General features: G+C 60.3%; 6 protein-coding genes across 6 annotated transcripts; all 6 read right to left on the reverse strand.

Annotated features, from left to right (window-relative positions):
* Window positions 1-838: 838 nt before the first annotated feature.
* On the reverse strand, window positions 839-5,992 carry LDBPK_363030 (hypothetical protein, conserved; the record flags this gene model as incomplete). Its single annotated transcript, XM_003865370.1, has 1 exon — window positions 839-5,992. The coding sequence occupies one exon, from the start codon at window positions 5,990-5,992 to the stop codon at window positions 839-841; it is 5,154 nt and encodes a 1,717-aa protein (XP_003865418.1).
* A 1,438-nt stretch (window positions 5,993-7,430) lies between these two features.
* On the reverse strand, window positions 7,431-9,482 carry LDBPK_363040 (ATP-binding cassette protein subfamily G, member 6, putative; the record flags this gene model as incomplete). Its single annotated transcript, XM_003865371.1, has 1 exon — window positions 7,431-9,482. One exon carries the CDS (start codon window positions 9,480-9,482, stop codon window positions 7,431-7,433), a length of 2,052 nt encoding a protein of 683 aa, XP_003865419.1.
* Window positions 9,483-10,703: 1,221 nt separating this feature from the next.
* LDBPK_363050 (hypothetical protein, conserved) lies at window positions 10,704-13,418 on the reverse strand (the record flags this gene model as incomplete). Its single annotated transcript, XM_003865372.1, has 1 exon — window positions 10,704-13,418. One exon carries the CDS (start codon window positions 13,416-13,418, stop codon window positions 10,704-10,706), a length of 2,715 nt encoding a protein of 904 aa, XP_003865420.1.
* A 1,422-nt stretch (window positions 13,419-14,840) lies between these two features.
* LDBPK_363060 (hypothetical protein, conserved) lies at window positions 14,841-15,881 on the reverse strand (the record flags this gene model as incomplete). The annotated part of the gene is made up of 1 exon (XM_003865373.1): window positions 14,841-15,881. One exon carries the CDS (start codon window positions 15,879-15,881, stop codon window positions 14,841-14,843), a length of 1,041 nt encoding a protein of 346 aa, XP_003865421.1.
* Window positions 15,882-16,835: 954 nt separating this feature from the next.
* Window positions 16,836-17,177, reverse strand: LDBPK_363070 (hypothetical protein, conserved; the record flags this gene model as incomplete). The annotated part of the gene is made up of 1 exon (XM_003865374.1): window positions 16,836-17,177. The coding sequence occupies one exon, from the start codon at window positions 17,175-17,177 to the stop codon at window positions 16,836-16,838; it is 342 nt and encodes a 113-aa protein (XP_003865422.1).
* Window positions 17,178-18,598: 1,421 nt separating this feature from the next.
* On the reverse strand, window positions 18,599-20,245 carry LDBPK_363080 (hypothetical protein, conserved; the record flags this gene model as incomplete). The annotated part of the gene is made up of 1 exon (XM_003865375.1): window positions 18,599-20,245. One exon carries the CDS (start codon window positions 20,243-20,245, stop codon window positions 18,599-18,601), a length of 1,647 nt encoding a protein of 548 aa, XP_003865423.1.
* Window positions 20,246-20,779: the final 534 nt, after the last annotated feature.

Raw genomic sequence — 20,779 nt, forward strand, 5'->3', positions numbered from 1 at the left:
GCCAGGGAGGGTGAGTGGGACAGAAATAGTTCGAGAAGACGAAGCACTGTAATGATTCATAAGGATGGAAGGATGCGGGTGTGGAGTAAGATAAGCGGGCCTCAATCGTGGATTGAGGTCTGCGACAGCGTTGCCAACGTCTTTAGCCTACCCAGCCTAGGTGAGATTCGCCCGCAGTGAACAGAGCGCTGATCATGGAAGAGGACGAGAAGGGACGAGCAGCCACACGACCGTATGGGAAAGAAACGCTTCAATCTCCTGTCGCGTGTACGCCCCACACCCATGCGATGGCTCTCGCGAAAATGGCTCCAGGCGTAGGTGCGGGGCTGAGGGCATCGTTGCTGACACAGAAGTAGCACGATCACACTACAGGGCAATCCCTCTTCCCCTCGATGGCCTCGCTGTCGTGCCGAGGTAGGAGATATCCGTGCCTATACGTACTTTTCAAGGTGCACTTCACCTCCTTTTCATTTGTGCGCTTCCACTTCTGGAGCTGTTGCATCTTTTCCATGAAGACGCGACTAGACAGCTGCTTCCTTGGACAGCTACGCGCTGCGACCAAAAAGCCTGGCGACCTGCGCACCCCCCACACACGAGAAGAGAACACACTGGAACAAGCCTATATGCAATGGTCTGTACATGCTGAACGCTTTACATCAAAACAGAAAGCGAAAAAGGGAACAGAGAAGAGGGAGTGCGCGTGTATGTGTGTGCCTATTGGTCTTGTGCAGGAAGAGGGTGGCTGCCTTCACCTAACCCTTCCGCCCTTCTGCACAGACAGACAGACAGACACACACACACACACACACAGAGGCAGACGTGCAGTCGACCACGCGCATTAAACGACAGCGACTGCTTCAGCAAGCGCACTGCAGAGAAGCTCCTCCAGTACCTCCTCCGTTGCCACGGCAGAGCTGGCGTTCCCGCGACTCAGCGCTGCCGCTGCTGCGGTGGACAAGGCTTTTGCGTTGGTCGCCTTCGCGGCATGCAGGACTCGCATATTGGCGTACGTCACGTGACGAGGGGCGCACAAGGCTGTGAAGGAGCTCTGAACGGCGGGCGCGGCGACCAGGGAGCGGATGAGCTCGTCCATCACCCCTTTCACAAAGCACACTTCTGCCGTCGTGGCGGGGCTTGTGGTGGTCTGGGAGGCGACTGGTAACAGTGTGGGGGATACCGGATCAGCGTGGCTATTGTAGAGGGGCGGTGCGAAGGCGGTATTCAGCTTCTCTGATCCATACAGGGCCTCATAGTCGTCCTGCGGCATCACTCGCGCTTGCAGAAGAAGGCTGAGCGACGCGGCACTGCGGCCGCCGTCGTTCGAGGAGTTGGGTCTAGGGAGCGGCGGTGCCCTAATACGCCGGCCAGGGCGACTTCCACTGTCACTGTGCTGCCTTTCTTCCCCGTTGCTCGCCGCGGCGCAAGGCACGACAGCGCACGTCATAAGTCTCTCCAGCACCTGGCTAGTACTGCCTGCGTAGAAGACTATCTTAAACGTCTGCTCCTTGCCGGGCTTCACAACGCCTTCGGAGGGGCGCACAACGGCCTGTGCGTCACCCCGCTGCGGGCGATCGACGTGCCAGGTGTAGCGCATAGCAGTCGGACAGTCGGCGGCGAGCTGCAATGTGCAGGTGCGCCTACACAGTGTGAAGTACGGGACGGCGCCCAGCTTGCAGACGTCGTCGGACAAGAACGCAGTGTGCGCGCGCGCGGCGAGGGTGGGCGGGACGGCGGGAACTTGCATCAGCGCATGGCCGATCCACTGTATCACCGACGTCGCCGCCACCTTGCGTGGGTGGTAGCCGCTGCCGACCAAATCGACATAGTAGCCCTCTCCCTGCACTGTCTGCAGCAGGACGCTCACGCGGTACTCTCTCGCCTCCAGCGGTCTGAAGTAGAAGCCGATGTGGACCGTGCCGCGTGGCGAAACCGTGCCCCGCGGGTCGACGCACTGAAACACAGGGAAGCCGTAGTGCTCTCGCGTGTGCTCCTGCAGTGCCTTCAAGTCGACCGAGTACTCGACAGGCTCATCAAACGGGTTTGTTGCCGTGATGAATTGCAGCGGCGGCTCCATGTCGCCGAGGGCAACCGGCATCAGCTCGTACACCTTCTGGTGGTGGAAGTTCAACGCGCGTACCTCAGCAGGCAACGTGCGTCCTTCCAGCACCACGGCGACGCGCCGCCCACCGCGGCCAACGCGCAGCACCATCGGCAGTCGATGGACACCCACCTCGCTGTGCACGTAACGCACCTCAAGCTGAACTGTCTGCCCAACATCAATGCTTCCCTGCTGCGGTGCCACCGTCACGAGTCCGCGATCAATGATGTAGTACAAACTTTCCAGCTCTGCGTTTTCCAGGCACCAGTGCTCTCTGTTCGCCTCATGCTGCGTTGGCAGCATCACGTCGAACGGCGCCGGGCAGTCGCCGGTGTTCTTGAGACACACCTTGACGCACACGGTGCTGTCACCTTCGTGCGCTACGCCAAGATCCATCGAAATCGGGTCCAATCCGCTAACGTAGTGCTGGAAGGAGGCGTGTGCGCTATTGATGCTATCCTCAGGCTCCGCAGAAGCCGTGGCGAGCTGCGCGTTGATGGCGTTGAGACTGAGTTGCTGCCACGCCAGCGGCCGCGCCACGCCGGGGAGGTCGACGTCCACCACCTGAACTGCCGGGTGTGCGGCCCGTAGACGCCAGCGGCAATGGGGGTGCCGTTCGGCCTCCTCTGCGGTTGATGCGTTCGGCACGTTGGCCACGTCGGTGGACAAGCCGCTAACGATGGCATAGACGAGGAACTCCGTCAAGCCCGGCGCAGGCTGCGCCGCCACGAGCACTGTTGTGTGCGTGCGCGCTGGTAGGACACCGCGGCTGTTGTGAAGGCGCGGCACCACCGCGGCGCCGGCTCCCGACTTGCCGGCGTGCACCAGCATGGCGCGTACATCGTACTGCACATCGCAGTAGCCGCTATTATACAGTGTGAGGGCGGCCTGCTGCTCTCGTGTGTCAGCGGCATCTCCGATGTCCATGATCCGCGGCTCCACCTCCACGTCTCCGTACGCGCCTTCGCCGAGCACGCGCAGCTGCTGACAGTACCGAAGCTGCGCCGCGCCCGGCGCTGCCGCTTCCTCGGCTCCCCCTTGCACGTAGAGCTGCAGAAAGCCGTCGAACACGCGAGGCTGCTGTGGGCTGAAGAAGAGCGTGACGGGGAGCCGCGCACCGCCGGGCACCACACCCTGCTCGGGCTCCATGCGAAGCACCCCGAGAAGCTCCGCTGACGTGTCGAAGCGGAACTCCACTGGCAGCCCCGTCGGGTTGCGTACCCACGCGCGCTGTTGCGATTCGCCCGAGACGCAACTCGGCGGCAGCGTAATCATGCTCAGCGGCACCGTCACGTCTTCGCCAACCTGGCGCCACTGAAGCTGCGGAAGGCATACTTCACCGAAGAGGTTGAGGTGTGTGATGTCCGCGGCAGCTAATAGTGCAGCACTAGCGGCGGGGGAGGCGGTGGACTGCATCAGATTTGCGTCCCACAGAATTCTGGCCGACGCCGCGTACTGCGCCGTGTCTCTGGGGCTGAATTTCACCACAAGCAGCTGGCGGCCCAGGGCCGGCACGACGCCTGCAGTTGGGTACACCGAGAACACAGCCTCGCCCACCTCGCCAGCCTCTTGCTGCGCTGCTCTTGCTTCCACCGCAGCTGTTGAGGTTTCTTTCTCCGGTGCCACAGGCTTCATATTCGGTGGCACGACGACTGCACTAACCTGCTTGAGCATGACACCGGTTACCTCGTAACGCACTGGCGTGGCAGCCTTGTTCTGGAACGCTATCACTTGGTAGGAGGAGCCACCGACGCGACACGCCGGCAGGCACACCTGACGCGCGTAGCTGATGTGGCTGGATGTGCTTTGCTGCTGTTGCTGCGATTTCTGCTTCGCTGAGGTGAAGACAGAAATGCTGGCACTCGTGCAGGTCACTGTGAAGCACTGCGGCGGCACCACGCACGCGTCCGGCGCCAAGTAGAAGGCAGACATGGACTCATAGTTCACATAGCACTCGAGCGTGCAGGCGGCCGGCAGATCATTGCTCACGGTGCTGCTGCACTGGAGCTGGAAGACGGCAGAGCCGTTAGGAGGGACAACCTGTTGCGTGGGCACTACCGCGTACGGGCACGCTTGCAATGCGGGTAGACTCCAGGTAGCCACAGCGGTCGCATTGGATGCATTCATGACCGTCACTAGGTGCCCACGCAAGTCGCTGCAGCTTTTTCCACCACCGCCAAACGTGTAGAGAGGCTTTGCATCGACTCCGAAGGGTGTGTCGATGGAAACGCTGCCGTCGGCTGTCTCCAAGTTGCTCAGCGGCACGCGCACTTTGCGTTTTGCTCCACACATGACCACATCGGGACTGCGGACGTCTTCCTCGATACGCCGCCAAATTTCGAGCGTCGCAGCAGGCACGGAGCTGCGCCGGCCTCCGCGCTGGCCCTTCTCATGCCTGCTGCCCATCAACTCGTCCTTTGCGGCTGTTGCCGCCGCGGCGACGGTCGCAAGTTGCTCCGGGGTGAGCAGCCCCAAGCCTCGCTCCATCCGCAGCCGCGCCGCCTCGACGTCCACGAGAGCCAGCGTCGGCGGCCGCAGATCGCTAGTGTAGGCACCGCCTAGCACATCGACCCCCACCACATCCTTTGCGCCCTCGATGAGCAGGTACAGGCGACGGTAGTAGAGGATGGGGTGCGTGGGCCGAAAAGTGATGGCCACCTGCAGACTCGACTGCGCCCCAACAACACCGCTGTGAGGTACTACAGTAAAGGCCGCCCCCGGCAACGTGTTCATCCACGTGAAGGGGGCGTCCGTTGCCGACGCGTTTCGCAGCGTCAAGTGACGCGTGCGCTGCTTCTCGGCGGGCATGTGCTCCAGGTCCACGGCCTCGTAGTCGAGACTACTGATCGATGCTGTCACGCGCGGGCCAAGCGTCGTTCCACTAAGCTCCACCTGCAACGAATTGCCATGCGCGCAGTCGAACTGAAAGGTGTTGAAGTCAATCACCCCGGGACTCCCGGGGGTGTAGTGGATGCGCACCGGCTGCACCGCACCGCGCGGCACGAGAAAGGCGCCTTCACCATTCGGGTCGTCTTGCTCCGCCGCCACCTTTCCCTCGACAACGAAGCGGAAGGCGCACATTAGGCTTTCATCCACGCGCCGAATGCGCACCGATACAGGCACCGGCGAGGGGTTGCACACGTGGATCAGCTTGCCGCTGCTGCTGCCGCTGTTCTGCTGCGCTTCCATTTGCACCACCAGCGTCCTCTCCTCCGCACTCGGCTCCTGAAAACAAATATAAGGGTACTTGCCGATGCCGGATATCTTGAGGGCGGCGATTACGTCTTCAGCTCCGGTCAGGCGGCACACAGCCTGTGCCACCATTGTGCACCCCTCCGTCGGCGTGAACAGAAGTGTGATGTGCATTATCTCCCCCTCATCCAGCACGGCGTGACTAGGCAGAATGCAGAACGGCGCCGAGACTTCCCAGCTGAACTCTACCGGGGCGGTTCCGCTGTTGCGCAGCTGCACCTGCGCGTGCGCGGTGGAGCCGACGGCGCAGTAGCCGAAGTCGTGGCTGGGCGGCAGCGTCAGCTTCGCGTACGGCGTAAGACAGTCCAGTCGTACCTGGAAGGAGCCGCGGCCCTCCACAGTGACGGTGACGGCGTCATGCAACTCCACCAGCTCTGTAGGGCGAAAGGAAATGACGATTTCGTGTGAAACGCCGCTGCTCAGCGTGATTGGCTCCGGAAAAGGCGTAATGAAGGTCTTGCGGTTCACGGGCAGTGAAAGCTGAATTGTCTGCGAGGCACGGTCAATGTTCTTGACGAGAATCTTGCGCTTGTACTCCTTGCCCGGCTCCCACTCTTTCCATGTGAGGCGGTCTACGCAGTCTACCCCGAGCGCTCGCTGACGCTGCTCGCGCCGCTCCTTTCTTGCGGACACCTCCGTCATCTTGCTGCCGTCCTTCGGGGATTACCAGAGTGCGCGCGTCTGTGCGGATGAGCTTATCGTGTTCCTTCAGAGCGCTTCTCTCTCGCCTTTGCGCCGCTGTGAAAGGGCACGACGAGATCCTCCACCCTGGCACGTGCTCCTGCAGTGATGTGAGCTGGTGTGTGTGTGCGCGCGTGAACTCGCCAGGAAAGAAAAAAGGAAAGCAAAATGCGCGCTTCTCTGTGCGCTTGCGATTTGAGCACGGACAGACACGGCGGTGGTTGATGCGGCAAAGAGAGCACGCGCGCGTGGGCGAAGAGAAACAAGGGTGAGGGAAGGGAGAGGAGGGACACATGCTGCTAAATGTCCTGAGCAACCAGCAGGAGGTCGCTGCGATGCACGAGGAAAGGGCGACACCAGTGCTGACACACTTTGTCTTCTGTATGCACTCTTTTCAGCGTTCTTATATCGTCACCCGCCCACCCACCCACCCCCTCTTCCACCGCATTCCGATGGGCGAGCTACATTGGCAGAGAACATCTGCCCCCCCTCGATCAAGGCAGCTTACGCGGCACCGCGCGTTCTTTTCGGTGATTTCGTTGCGACAGTGCCCCAACACCCTAATGATGCGGGCCCGTCAAGCAGCCTGCACAGACTGTCCTCGGGCACAAGTGCAGGCTCTTGGCGGACAGGTCTGGGTGGGCACTGACCCAAAGAGACGTGCGATCATCATGAGAGCACGTTTGTACAAGCCCACTACGAGTCTTGTCGGTGATTCAGAAAATATGTGCATCCACCTGCTGCTCTGTTTCACCCCTTTTGCTGCGTTGCGGTGATGCGGGGCTCAATCTTGGCCCTAGACTGCGCGCTGTATGCAGTGGAATCGCCGGGGGCTGGACGACGCCAAACGGTGTTGATTGGCCCGGTTTCCTGACGCAGCCGTGGTGCAGCCGAAGCAAGTGTGCTGTGGTTTTGTATACGTATAACTGTTGACCTGGGCCGTGGTCGAATGGAGACGCTGAAAAAGCAAGAAATAATGGTACCCCAACACGAGGCAGTGCTGGACCACCTACTACACGCAGGGGTGGTGGGGGGGGCGGTGGGCCGGAGGGGTGACGTGGGTAGAGACACAGGGGTCAAAACCGCAATGCATGAGATGATGGGTTGCACAGCAGTAGCTGGAGAGAAAGGAAAGCAGGTAACAGCAACAACGAAAAGACGCTGCAAAGCCAAACATAATGAACACACAGCCCAAGAAGAAAACGGCACGACGCAGCGACAACAAATGACATCGCTCCAAACACGCAACCGTAGGGATGAAGACGCAGACAGAGCAACCGGAGCTGTAGAGCATTCGATGCCATACAACACGTTCAGGCTGATTGCTTCCACTGAAACGACCTCGAAATCGGCGTTTCGGCTGCTCTCTTCGTTGGCCACCCCCTTCCTCCGTCTGGCTTCACTTTCCCTCAGTGGACCGCCATCCGCGCAGTACGAGGTAGCCGAGTACAAGATAGACCACCATGCTGAACGCGACAACGAGCATGTGCGATCTAATGTCCTTGGCATACATGCCCTGCGAGGCCGCGTACGCCGTCCCAGATGTGATGCACGGCGCGATGTCGGACGGCACGGAGTCGCAGACGAAGGTCAGCCCGTCAAACTCGTTCGCCACCATCACTGAAAAGGCAAAGCGGGCGAAGGAAACGTGCTTGATCCAGCGCCACATGAGTGGGATGCTGTTCAGACTCACCAGCATGCCGCCTGTTGGCAGCAGATACAGCACCAACAGCAGCGAGGTGAGAATGTTGCCGGTGGCGTAGTCCTTGGACAGGTTCGACATGAGAAGGCAGAGAGCGTAGCTGTTCAGCGTGACCAAGGCGCCGACGCTGTCGAAGATGAGAAACTTCGCGACGGTGCCCTGCAACCCAACTAGGAGGTAGACAATCAAGTTGAAGACAAAGTTTGTCGCCACCACGATGGGCGCATCTTGAATAAACTTGCCTATATAGTACGCCGATGTGCTGTACATGCCGTTGCGGTGCTCGCGCGCGTAGATGGCGCGATCAGTCAGAAACATCTCGAGGCTGCCGAGGGAGGAGAAGGTACTGATCATCATGATGAAAAAGAGGACGCCCATGCGACTGCGGATGCTGTCCTGCGAGTTTCCGACTTGGTAGTAGATCGTGCCCGTGAGAAAGGCGAATACAATAGCAGACGTGACGGAGACGTACGTCGCGACAGGGTCACGGCAACGATTGCGCAGACACCGCATGGCGATGCACCGCACTTGTGTGGTCCACCTGCGGTGATAGGCGCGCACTGGGGATCCGGTCGCGGTCAGCGCCGCTGTTGCCGCTCTGGAGGAGCGTTGCAGCTCGTCGATTTGCCGCATAACGTCGGCTAGGCGTAGAGAAGAAAAGGCGGCGGCGATGTCACGGCCTTGCGTTGGCGCTGCCGACGGCAAACGTTCCCACCTTTCCTTTGAGTCGACTGACGGCGAGGGTAGGCTGAGCTGATTTCCGTACGTGGCTGCCTCCACTGCCGCCGATTGCTGCGCCTCTTCTGACAGCCACGCCTCCTCCTCGACTGGCAAAACGGAAACGGCGTCGATGAGGTAGTCGGCTGGGTTGCTCGAACAGCCGGAGGAGAGGCCGATCTCGGCAAGAAACCGGACCGCGTCAGCGGCAGGTCCGAAGTACGCTTCCTCCCCGACTCCGTTCAGCAGCAGAACGCGGTCAAAGACCTCGTAGATGCGCGAGCGCGGCTGATGGATGGAGAAAACAACAGCCACCCCTGAACGGGAGAGCGAGCGCAGAAGCGTGAGGAGATGCAGCGCCGTGAAGGTGTCGAGGCCGGTTGTCGGCTCATCCAGGAAGAGCAGGGACGGCAACGTCACCATCTCTGCGGCGACAGCGCACCGCTTTCGCTCTCCACCGCTGATGCCGCGCATTAGTGCGCTACCGATGCAGCTGTGGCGCACGTGATAAATACCAAGCTGCCGAAGCACCTGAGACACCCGACTCTCCAGCGCCTCTTCCGAAATAGTCGGCGAGGTGCGGAGGGTGGCAGAAAAGCGGACCACCTCCTCGACGGTCACATAGCTATGCATAATATCCTCCTGCTGCACGTAGCCGCTGCAAAGCCGGAAGGCGGCCGGCTCAACGGGCTCTCCGTTCAGCATAATTCTACCTGTGATGTCGCCCTTGCTTTTCATCTTTCGCTGCGCTAAGATATCGAGCAACGTCGTCTTGCCCGCCCCAGAAGGTCCTAGAACGGCGAGCATCTCGCCACTTTTAACGTAGCCGGAGACATGTCGCACGAGGGTGCGGCTTTCCCCTTCGTCAGCCCCGCTGACGGTATAGCTGACGTCTTCCCAGGTGAGCACGGCCGTGCGGTGCGAGGAGGCTGGCGGCGGCGGGGACGACTCCGGTGACTCTGGCGGGGAGTGCGACAGATGATGAAGCAGCCCAGCGTCTGCGCGATCGGTAGGTGGTGCTGGAGACGACATCGGCACGGCGATGGCTGGGGCGAGGGCCGAGGAGAGGTAATGACGTTTGCGCAAAATGAGGAAACCGTTGCTGTGGAGGGGGTGTGCAGGCAAGCGGGCGGATGCGGTGCACCACGGCCAAAGGTAAAGCAAGAACGTGCTGAAGAAAGTAACAGCAACAACAAAAAGAAACAATAGGTGAGGTGACTGCTACAGCACACCTTTCACCCACTATAGACGCTATACGCGTGTGCGCGCGCTGCCCTCGTGCCAAGAGTGAGGCGAGGGGAGAGGGGGTAGGGTGAGGAAGAGAGCGGCGTCAAAAGACCGCCTCGTCTGTTGTTTTGTTTGTGGCCGTAGCAACACCGATATATTTCATCCATGAACGGTGAGCCTCCGTTACCGCATAAGGCGACGCTTCTATCGATAGCGGCGGGCGAGTGTGCGCGTGGGTGCATTGGCGCCGCCATGGGAGAGTATGACGACACGACATGCACCGAGAGACGCGCCAACCGGACAGGACAGGACGTGGAACACAAAAGCGAAAAAAAAGTCGCACGAAGGTTGAGAGGAAGGAGCAGCAGCAGCAGCACTGATGGCGGAAACAGAAGCCTTGCCCACATGAAGCGGCAAGCAGCTTCTCATTGCGGCCTTTCGGCTCAGAGACACCGCTCTGATCCCGTGACGGCGCTTCGTTTGCGAAGTCTCCGTGTCTCCGGCAGCGGTGGTAAGGGCACGTATGTCGAGGGCGACTCGCGAAACTAACTCGTACTTCGTCTTCTCCCCTCTCACTCTCTCCATCGGGTACCATATTGCTTGCTTGCTGTCTCTTGCGAGGAGCGCAGCAGGAGCGGGAAGGTGCTATTGGACAGCACAAGAAGAGAAAAGCCGAAAACAAAGAGCGTGCATGAATAGATGCCACGCTGCTTGTGCGGAACGGGGCGGGTCGGGTCGGCGGCGGCGATGGCAGGGGGGAGGGAGAGAGGAAGGGTGGAGAATAGGGAGAGAAAGGACGAAGAAGATGGCTGCTTGTATGGCGAAGAAAAGAAGTCTGTTAGGAGGAGGAGAGCAGAGAGACGCAGCAGAAGCCGGCAAGCACACACCACACACACACACACACACAGACACACAAAGAACGCGACAACAACAGAAGCGGCTGTAGCCGGTGTCCGGCAAGCTGCGCTCGCGGTGATGACGCGTGGTGGTCGGCATGTATGACACAGCTATGCAACCGCCGCATTCCTACAGGGAACGCCACCCGCCAGGTCGGCGAAGGAGTAGTCCTTCCTCCTGCATCTGGCTGATCACGACATCAAGCGGATCACCAAAGGCGCTGCTGCCACCGAGTAGCCCGAAGAGGTGCTCTACTTCCGACGGAGGAACGGCGCCCTCCACCGGGGCTGAGAGACGCTGACGCTGGCGAAGCGCGTCGACAAACATCAGTCGGCATCGCTTCTTCGAGGGCGTCTTCTGCGGATGCCAAAGGCCCCGTCCTTCGCGTGATGACATCGCACACATCCCACCTTTCCACTCCCTTCCCAGAGCCGCAGCATCACCGCTGAATCGACTGGGAGGCGGATAGCCTGCGGGTGCGGGTGCAGCTGTGCTGCCGCCGCAGGCGTCGAAAAACGAGGACTGCCACGAAGTCATGCGAAGCACCTCAGCTGGGTCGCGGGATGCCATGGCCCCTGAACCACAGCTGCGACGCTGTATCAGATCAGCAAAGGCGACAAGGTGGCCATGATAGAGCGCCCAGACTTCGTCGCGCATCTGCGCCGTCCAGCCGGCGTCACGGAGGAGCTCCGCGCGCTCCAGCAGTACCCGGGCCCGGGAGAGAGCGCACAAGATGCGCAGGTGTTCATCGATGGCCAGAGGCGCCGCACGCAGGGAGTCGCTGGCCGCCGAGGGATGACCGATGCGATGCTGTCCGCGGCACGCAGAGGGAGGCGGGAGAGCGTGGCAGACCGACGGTTGTGCTTCTTCCAGCAGCCCTGCGCAATCCACCAGCTTGCCAATGAACGCGTCGTAGCACGCGGCGTGGCTCACCACGCTGCTCAGCAGTGCAGGCTCCGCAGCGCGTCGGACAAAATAGCGCACGTCGTCATGAGTCAGTCGCTCTGATAGGGCACTGGGATCGATTCTGCGAGAAGTGCTCTGCGAGACGGATGGGCCGCTCTGAGAGTGGTGTGGCGACGATGCTGACAGCTGTGTTGCCCGCGACATGCTGCGTGACGTCGCCCTGCTGTGCGACGATCTCGCCCTCGACGCGGCGACGACGTCTTGGCTGATGATCGCAGTGTCATCGAGCGAGTTCGTTGGCGCTACGGCGGCGATTAGCGAGAAGTAAGGCGCTAGTTGCACGGCTGCTGCACTCTCTTCACCGGCAGCAGCGATGATGGTTGACGGGAGCTGATGAACATCGGGACCTCCAGCAGCGGCGCCTTCTCCTTCTCCGCCCGCTGCGCCGCAGCCGTGCCCGCGCTCCATCGCCTCCAGTAGCGGCGCCATAGCAGCGGCGCCGGCTGCGGTAGAAGGGAGTTGGTCCAGCACCAGCGTGGAGGCGGTCATGCCGGAGCCTGCCATGAGGACGGCACTGCGTCGCATAGGAAGGGCAGCGGAGAACGAGGAGCCACCGGCAGCACCGCCGCTACCGCCAGTTCGCACTACGGTGGCCTCAAGCACCTCTGCCTCCAACCCGATAAGCTGCGCCACCTCCCGCAGCAGCGCACTTTTGCCCGTCTTCGCTGGCCCTACGAGCAGCACGTGCAGTGGGTGCCGATGCGACCCAGCCGCCTCCGGATGGCTTGCATGATACACGATGTACAGCACTACTAATAGGAGGAGTTCCTTGATGTGCGCCTGCCCCTGCAGCTGCGGGGCAACGCGACGGGCCACGTCGTGGAGGTTGGCTGCCGCGTAGAAGGCAGTGCCGTCTCCCCACTTTAGGGCCAGGCGGCTAACATGCTCGTCCTGGCAAAAGATGTGAAGTGCTCCCTTCGTGGTTTCGGCACATGACAGCGTGGCCGACGGAGCAGCCCGTGCCGGTGCAGCAGCAGCGTGCACCACGAGAAGCTGCTGTTGCTTCTCCGTTGCGGATGTGTAAAGGAGAGCATCGATTGCCACTCCCAGCCATAGGTGGCGGTGCACCTCCTCGCCGTACGCGACAGCTGCTGCGCGGCTGCGATCGCGGCGCTGCAGCACCAAGTAGAGGGCACGAGTCCACGTCGGCACCAGTGGGAGCGCATGGCCGCACTCGCCGCACTGAGTTCCTCCGTACAGGAGCGGCAGCACACACAATCGCTGTCGCCTGCTAGGACCATCATGCGCATCTGCCGCTGCTCCTTCTCGAACCACGCAATGCGGACATGGCTGCGTCTCCCAGCCGGTCTGCAGGAGGTTCTTCGTCGTGGGCTCCACCCGCACACCCACCACCACACACCGCTCCCAGAACAGGCGAGATGGATGGTTTGCGGAGTTCCCTGCGGTCACGGCAGCGACCGCGACACCGTCGTCGTTGCCGATCTCGGTGGTCGGCACGACAAAGTGCGGCGAAAGCTGCGTCAGACCGCTCTGGTGAGCGAGGCAGCGAAGGAGGTACACGAGGTACGGCTCCCCTGCCATGGCCCACACCTGTGCGCTCCACTCATCTTGCAGCGTTGACGGCGGCGACTGCGCGCTACGCAAAAGGGCGAGCAGCTCGCCCAGGTGTACGGCGTGTTCTGGTAGTCGATCTGGGTTTAGAGTTGCGCTGGCGTAGTCGAGCCACCGGATGCTAGCTGCAACGCACTCCGATGCTGCACAGGTTGGGGTGCACATGCTGCTTGCTGTCTCGATCGTATCTTCGGCGTGTTTCGACCTGCGCCCGTACCTGAACGCGAGCTTGTGTCTATAGATGCGCGACAAGGCAGTTGAACGCCAGGGCAAAATGGGGTAGAGGAAGTAGTGGAAGGGGTACATGGGGGAGGCAAAGGGGGGGGGCAGTGCATATGCAGGCTTGGCTGAGCCCCACCCAGGACGAGAGGGAGAGTCCCGAATGCGTAACAGGCACCCACCGCAGGAGAAGCCAGATTTTCCTTGTCTTCTTCGTTTTCTTAGGCGAAGTTAAGCCGACTATCTCGTGCAGAGGCACATGCGCAGCAGTCGGACGAAGAATGCGAGTCACCAGAGCCAATGCACAGACTCAAACCCACCCACACTGCTCTCGACTCCGACGATGCGAGACACTTTAGAGGGCAAATGGAGGACAAGCCTAGTCGACGGGGGCGAGCATGGCAACTTCGGGGAGGGAGGGAGGAGCCTCCCCCCTGCTTCGCCTCTTCACTCTCAGTGTGTGTGTAGGTTCAGGGTGCCTTTTGCGTGTTCGTCCGCGTCGCTGCCAATTTTCCACTGAGCAGCGTGCTTGCGGAGAGCCTGCTTCAGTGAGTGCTTGTATGCCTCTACATACAACTCTCCCGCCAATTCGCTGAGCGCTTGCCGGTACGCCTCGCTCTGAATGTGGATGGCATGCTGCACGCTCTCGCGCGAGGCCATGGCGAGGTCTTGATCCTCAAATGGCGCGCTATCCATTCGCACTTTTGGTGACGATAGGGGCAACGTTGCTCAGCAGAGCTGGCAAGGCGTTTTTCTTGCTCCTTTTGTGCCAAGGAAACACCTTGCCCAGTAGAGGGGGCAGTGAAGCACGTGGCAGGGCAGGCTTAGAGCGGTGGGGGATGGAGAAGAGTATGGTGACATGGGAGCCACCTAATGTCACATAAAATGCGTTACGCGCAGAGAGGAGGGGGAGGCCGGCTGTGCGCCATGCGGAGCGCCGACTCCGTGGCCTTCGCGGCACGCTGAACCTATCATATTCGCGTCCCTCTCTAGCGAACGAACGTGACGGAGAGCGCGACGCTCCACGCACACGTACGCTACAGTGGGTCATTACACCTCTCCACCTGCAAAAGAGTGTGTGTGGACAAAGCAAGTGAATATATTCTGTGGTTCAGTTTGTGGCAAAGGAAAAGGGAGCCCAAAACACCAACTTGCAGGCGCGCAGAGGCGGGACGGGAGGTGACTGCCACACCAAGCGTCTACACGGGGCGCAGTGACTAGGCGGCGCATGCTTGATTGCCTCTTCCCCCTTACTTCCAACAACTTGAACGTAGATGCACCGACAGAGAACAGCAGTGAAAGCACGATACGCGTAGAATTGTCCCTCCCCGACACACCTGCATATGAGAGTACATACCTCCGCTGGGGATGCGGAGCGCGCGCGCACACACACAACACTTTCCTTTGCCTTACGGGTGCCATGTTTTGGGTGCCCCCCCCCCCCAGCCTTGCCAGTGGCCTCGCTTTTACCCTGAAAAACACGTTCATCTTCTCCATGGGCGTCATGCTTTACGACTGCGAGCTGCGAGAATTATTAAAGCGTGCAGTACGCGCGTTGGCCCGTGAGCCGGAGGAGTTGAAGAAGGTCTTTGGCCCGGCAGACACGTTAGGCTTGCGCATGCGAGCAGCTTCCCTGCGAATGTTCACCCGCACGGAGTTGTGCGTTGGCAGATTACCGTCGTAGTTCATCCAGTCTAGCACATGCTGCGTGCGGTTGCGCAACTGCGGTACTACCTCCTCCGGCTCGTAGTCCCACTTGACGAGGTGGCTCATGCGCTCCTCAGGCGTGTCGCCGTACCACTGGTAGTTCACGCGCACGTACTGGTTCTGCAGAGGACGCTCACTGAGCAATCTCATCACCTCCTTAGGGTTCTTCACTGCGTTGCCTATTTCGTTGCAGGCGCTCACGATGCCGTTCAGAACCTCCTCGGCACCCTCCTTCACGGTCTGACCAGCCTGCGGCTTTACAGGAATGAGTTTGTGTGTGCCGTCGAGGCAGTGGACGACAATCCATGGTGTTTCGCTGTACTCGAGTAGCATCTCCGCCTCCACGTACACATGCGAGTTGTGGAAGGTGATGGGGATCAGATATGCCTGCGACACACGTTTCGCCACTCGTGCCGCCAGCTCTCCCAGCGGTGTGCTCTGCCGCTGACTATAATAGACATAAATGGACTTGGTGTACGGGTGTACCTTGATGACATTCTCAAGCAGCAGCGCGTATGGCCAGATGACCTCGGCGGCTTCGTTGCCAAACTGCGCCTTGGGCTTTGGCAGCCCCTTGAACGGCTCAAGCTCGTCCCATGCCTCGCGCATCTGTAAGTCCCACTTCTTTATGAATTGATACTGTGCCGCCTCCTTGGGTGCGGTCTGGCGCTTGCCAGGACCGCGGTGCATACCGGTGGGCTTGCGGTCGGTTGAGGTGGGCACATCCTGCACCTGCTCCAGCCCAAGCAAGAGTCGCGTCGGGCCGGCACCAAAGCTGCGCGCGGAAGTCCAGAGAGCGGCTGTGGGCCGCGCGAATGCCGCGCTGTGAGCACTAGACAACATCGTTATGCACACTGGCTCGAAGAGCGGGAGCCGGCACACAGGCGCGCTCAAAGCACAGCGGCGAGGGCCTCCTCCTCGCACAAAGTGCGTGCTGGGCGGAGCACGTCGCGAGCCAGCGGCGACACGAGAAAAGCAAAGGGAGAGCGACCGTCGCAGTCGCCGACTTGACAGAGCTGCGCACAGGAGGAAAGGAAGTGGCGTGGAGAAGAAGGAGTGCAGGCAGGCCACGTAGAGAGTATGACAAATTCAGAGAGTTTGGCGGCATGCAAACAGTGTCCCGCAAAGAGGGTGGGACAGGCGTGGATGGCGTATTAGCGACAGCGTGACCTCCTCCCCCAGCCCCGCAGCTGCGCTGAGATGCGGCACATGCCCCATCCCTCTCTCCATTCATGGTTCCACGCGGTGCGGTCGAATTGTGTGGCCATTCCTATTTTCCCTTGAACTCGCATCCCGTTAGAGATTCCATGCTTCTGTCTTTGCGTAGAGCCAAGAGGGAGCACGCGCCCGGCCGATTCACCAGAAACGCGCGCCCATCGAGTTATGTACGTTGCGAAGATAGAATTTGCGTTCGAAGACGCCTTATCCACCCATGTCACGGAGGTCGCGAGATGGTTGAGTGCGCATTTTGCCCAGCTTCCCGACGTGATCACTGCTGAGACGCGCGGCTGCATCGCCATGGGCTTGTTTGCTCTCCCACCGTGCCGCCCTCTGGAGCAACGGAATTCGCTGCAAGACGGTGCAGTTTACCCTTACTTCGGCTCGGCCATCCTTGCCAGCAGGCGAGAGAAGCGCACCCAGAGACAAGCGCCAACCGAACAAGACAAATCAGAACAAAAGGAGATCAGCAGACCATGTGGATTCGGCGAGGAGGGGGAGTAAAGGGAGCAGAGGCACGCACCACACGAATGCGAGCACACACGCTCAACGCCCCCCCTTCATGTTTCCACACCCGAATCACTGCGATACAGCGGCACGGAGAGCAGCCAACCGCTGCTGGCGCGTCTGGTTCAACACGCGTGGGCAGCCATCCCTGTCCTTTTCCAAGGCTACGCAGTAAGAGCAGTAGTAGGCCACATCGGTCACTCGCCGAGAGCCGCACATGATGCACGCCTCTTCACCTTCGGCAGCCAGTACACTGCAGTCTTCGCAGAGGTGCACCTCGCGCATTGTGTCGACGATCTCGCTGAACTGCAGGTCGCAAATGACACAGCGACCCTCGTGCAGGCGGCACACGTAGCCGAGGGCGGTGCCGGCCGTCTTGCGGCACATCTGTAAATCCTTTGAGTGGCGGAGCATTGCCGGGTTCTCGGTTTCCTTTCCCCGATGATTCCGGCGTTTTGGTTACGGGAACGGCACTCTCAGTGCGCTCACCCCCTCCCCCCTCTTCTCCTCTCCTTCTCTGAGAGTTGCAGCGAAGCCGTAGAGACAGCGCGGGCAAAGTTGCGGAGAGACGAATGCCGTTGGTGACCGAGATGAAGAGAACTTGAGCGGGACGGGAAGTGTGTGTGCGTGTGGGGGAGCGGAGGGACAAAACAGTTGAATGCAATGCGTAAGAACCGAGGGGGAGCGAGCGCGCGAGCGAGAATACCAACACCTAGAGGTGGCGCCAATCTGCAGCGCATAGCCGGTCAAATGGAATAACGCAGCGAGCAGCCCCCCACCGGACCCGTACGTGTTGACGCGGAAACGGCGGAGAGGCCTGGAAAGGGAAGTGAGGTAGAGCAGCGGCGGTAATAACGACCCCTTCGCACGCATCTGCGACAATAAACTGAATCGTTCGTGCCCATGTCTCTCTTGAAGGGACGCGGAGGAGAAGGAGGAGGGAGAGAGGAAGGCGACCGCCGTGGCGAGATGGCATTTGAAACGGCCATTTTGCGCCCTCTTTCCGCATCACTCCACCCGGGCGCACCCGCATCTAGAGGCGTGCGCAATGAAAAGAGCTTTTTTCTTCGTACACATGCATTACCAGCGGCAGCAGCAGCAGCGTGGACGAATCAACATTTCAGAAGCAGCCACCTCAAAAAAGTACGACAAGAAGCAACCAATATCGACAAAACAAAAACAGGCAGCCGTGCTACTTTGTGCACGGGGTAGAGCTGCACAGCGTAGAGGAGGCACGCTGCATCTCCTCTTATTCCTCCCCAATCCCGCGATTCCCCGGCGCGAAGATTAGGTGCGTGCGGAGCAGCAAGCCTCGTCCGTGACACCATACCGTGCTGCCTCCACAAGCACATGCCATTGCAGCCTTTCGACCTTGGATCTTTTCGTTCCAGCAGACGGTACCCGAGTTGGGACGCTCTTCCTTTTCTTTCTGTGGCTCATCCCTTGCTCAGCCGCTGATCGGGGTGCTTCTCTTCGTCTGCTCTTTGAACAGACGAGTCCGTGTGCGGGGTGGTTGAATAGTGGCCAGCCGGCCAGTACCCGCACAGCGCGAGAGGAGCGAGGAAACACACCCATTCACATACCAAAGCAGAGAGGGTGAGCAGCGACCAGATCGTCTCTCTTCTGTGCTGCACGGGAACAGGGCAGGGGGAGACGTCGATGCAGGAGAGGGTGTGGTTGGGTGAACGATGCGCAGCAAGAGACAACGCAGTATGCAATACTGCGAGACGGACATTCACGCGCCGTCGGCGAGAGAGAGGGTGTGGTTAGTGGTGGTGGTGGTGGGGGGGGGTGGATGGGGCGGTGACGACACTGGGCGCTCTCAGTCTGCACCTCTACTCCATTCTCCGCCGCGATGGCAAGTCTTCTGTCGCTGCAACTCCAGAAGAAGCTGTGTTTCGCGCGCTTGTGCCGCTTCCAGGGGTGCTTTCCGGCGGCGGTCGCTGCCGCTTGCGACGTCCTGAGGTGCCGTGATACGGGGGCAGCGGCGTTGACTCTGCTGGAAGGAGCGGCGTCTCCGTGAAAAGAAGGGCATCGATAGCGGCGCTTTCTCTCACGCGGCCCACCGTTTCTTCTTTGTGACGCTCTTGCGGTGACGCGGCGGCGCGGGTGCCTTCGGAGAAGAGCTGCTGCTGGCGGTGAAGGGCCAGTGACCGGCGCTTGGCATCGACGCGCTGTAGCTCCTCATAGTGTGGCAGCCTTCGAAGCTCGACTGGAAGCGATGGCGACTGCGACAGCGCGTCAGCACCGCTGCGACTCATATATCGGCTTGATGAACGGGCTAAGGGAGCGGCGGCTGGCAGCCGCGGGGCAAGCGGCTGCAGCGACCCCGTGAAGCCGCCGCCAGCTGCAGGTACACGCATATCCAGCGAAACCCGCGGCTGCCGTGAAATGCGCTCATGGTGAGCCGCCGCGAAGTGTTGATGACGCGACTGCGCAGCAGGTTGCCGACACGTCGGGCACACAGCAGCGCGGATGAGCCAGGAGCGCACACACGCTCCGTGAAACGTGTGTCCACATGGCAGGCATTTCACACTCTCTCCATCCACAAAGTCGTCGAGGCAGATGCCACACGTCTTCGTCGGGTCCGCGGCGACGGAAGGAAAACGATCAAGCACCTGGCGATAGTGATGCAGCTTGCCTGAGGCCAGCGTGATGAAGTAGAGGCGCACCAGCATGAAGCACTGCATCCACATCGGGGTAGAGGACGAGGTGTAGTACCACGCCGTGGCGGCGCACGCGACAGCGTAGAGGTACTGCATGTAGAGGTCGTGCACCTCGGTGAACGGGTTCAGGCCGGAGTCCTCGAGTGCTCGCACGGCGATAAGATCGACCTGGCTGGCCAGAGACTTGAGTACTCTGTAGCCCCACATCCGCATCACTGACGTCGCCAGCGTGCATGCGCTGCGCAGCCCCACTTCCACAATGTACACAATAGACGTGTACCACATCAGAAGCGAGCCTGTCCCGCCCTGGGTCCTCTCCTCCGTTGGGAGAAGGGTGTAGTACGCCCACTGCAGCGCGCACCCCGTGCAGCACAACAGAGACCCTAAAACAAAAAGGACATGCTCGGCTGCGGATTGCGACTGCCACCAACGAATGCTTAGCTCTGTTCGGGTGGCAAGAGCGGAGAGGGCGATGCGCGTCACCAAGGCGGCCGTCCAAAACTGCAGGGCGTTGCCGACCAGCAGTGCAAGGCTCACCACGTCTGCAATGGAGTAGAACTGCGACTGCGTCTGGAGGAAGTCGAGGGAGCCGTTCGGGCTCCAGAACGTGCGGAAGCGGCACAGAAGAGAGACGACCCGGTGGCAGCAGCTAAAGAACAGGTGGAAGGCCAGGTCCACCTTCATGGCGATCATGGAGACAATGAAGGCGGTCAGCACCCGCGAAACGATGAGAGAGGTGTTCCAGTACAGCAGGAGCCCTGCCACAAGGGCGAGGGAGTATGGCCCCAACGTCAGAATCGGCACTGTTGCGTACATGACACTGACTTCTTCGTCCTTTCGGGTTTAGGGCTGTTTTAGGAGAAGGACACGTGTGCGCGTTTGTGTGACTCGTGCGCACACTAGTTTTCTCTGCGTTTCGCGTGCTCTTGGTCGACGCAATCTCACTCAAGTCGTGCAATAATGGCGTCTCTGTGAGAGACTCGGGGAGGGAGAAGCTCTCTGGGTGTGAGTGCGGGCTCAAATGGCGCCTCCGCGTCGCGCTCGCACCGGTGTATGCTGATGTGCAGGAACACACAGCAACAAGAAAAGAAAGCTATGGGAGTTATCGTGTTGTGATGTCGCACGTTTTTCTTTGTTCTGGACACGCACACGCACACGCACTCAAACCAAAAGACAGAAAAGATGTTGTCGCACTTCAAGCGGACGGCGATGTCGTCATGCGCGCACGTACGTGCGTAAATCTCTTCGCTTGTGTATCAAGGACGCGCAGGTGTTTGAGTTTATTTTTTGTGCTTTCCAAATTGCTCATGAAAGCAGCATAGACAGAGATGCGAGAGAGACGGAGGCGCG

This window comes from Leishmania donovani, chromosome 36 (genome assembly GCF_000227135.1).
Source record: "Leishmania donovani BPK282A1 complete genome, chromosome 36".
In the NCBI taxonomy this organism is placed as follows: domain Eukaryota; phylum Euglenozoa; class Kinetoplastea; order Trypanosomatida; family Trypanosomatidae; genus Leishmania; species Leishmania donovani.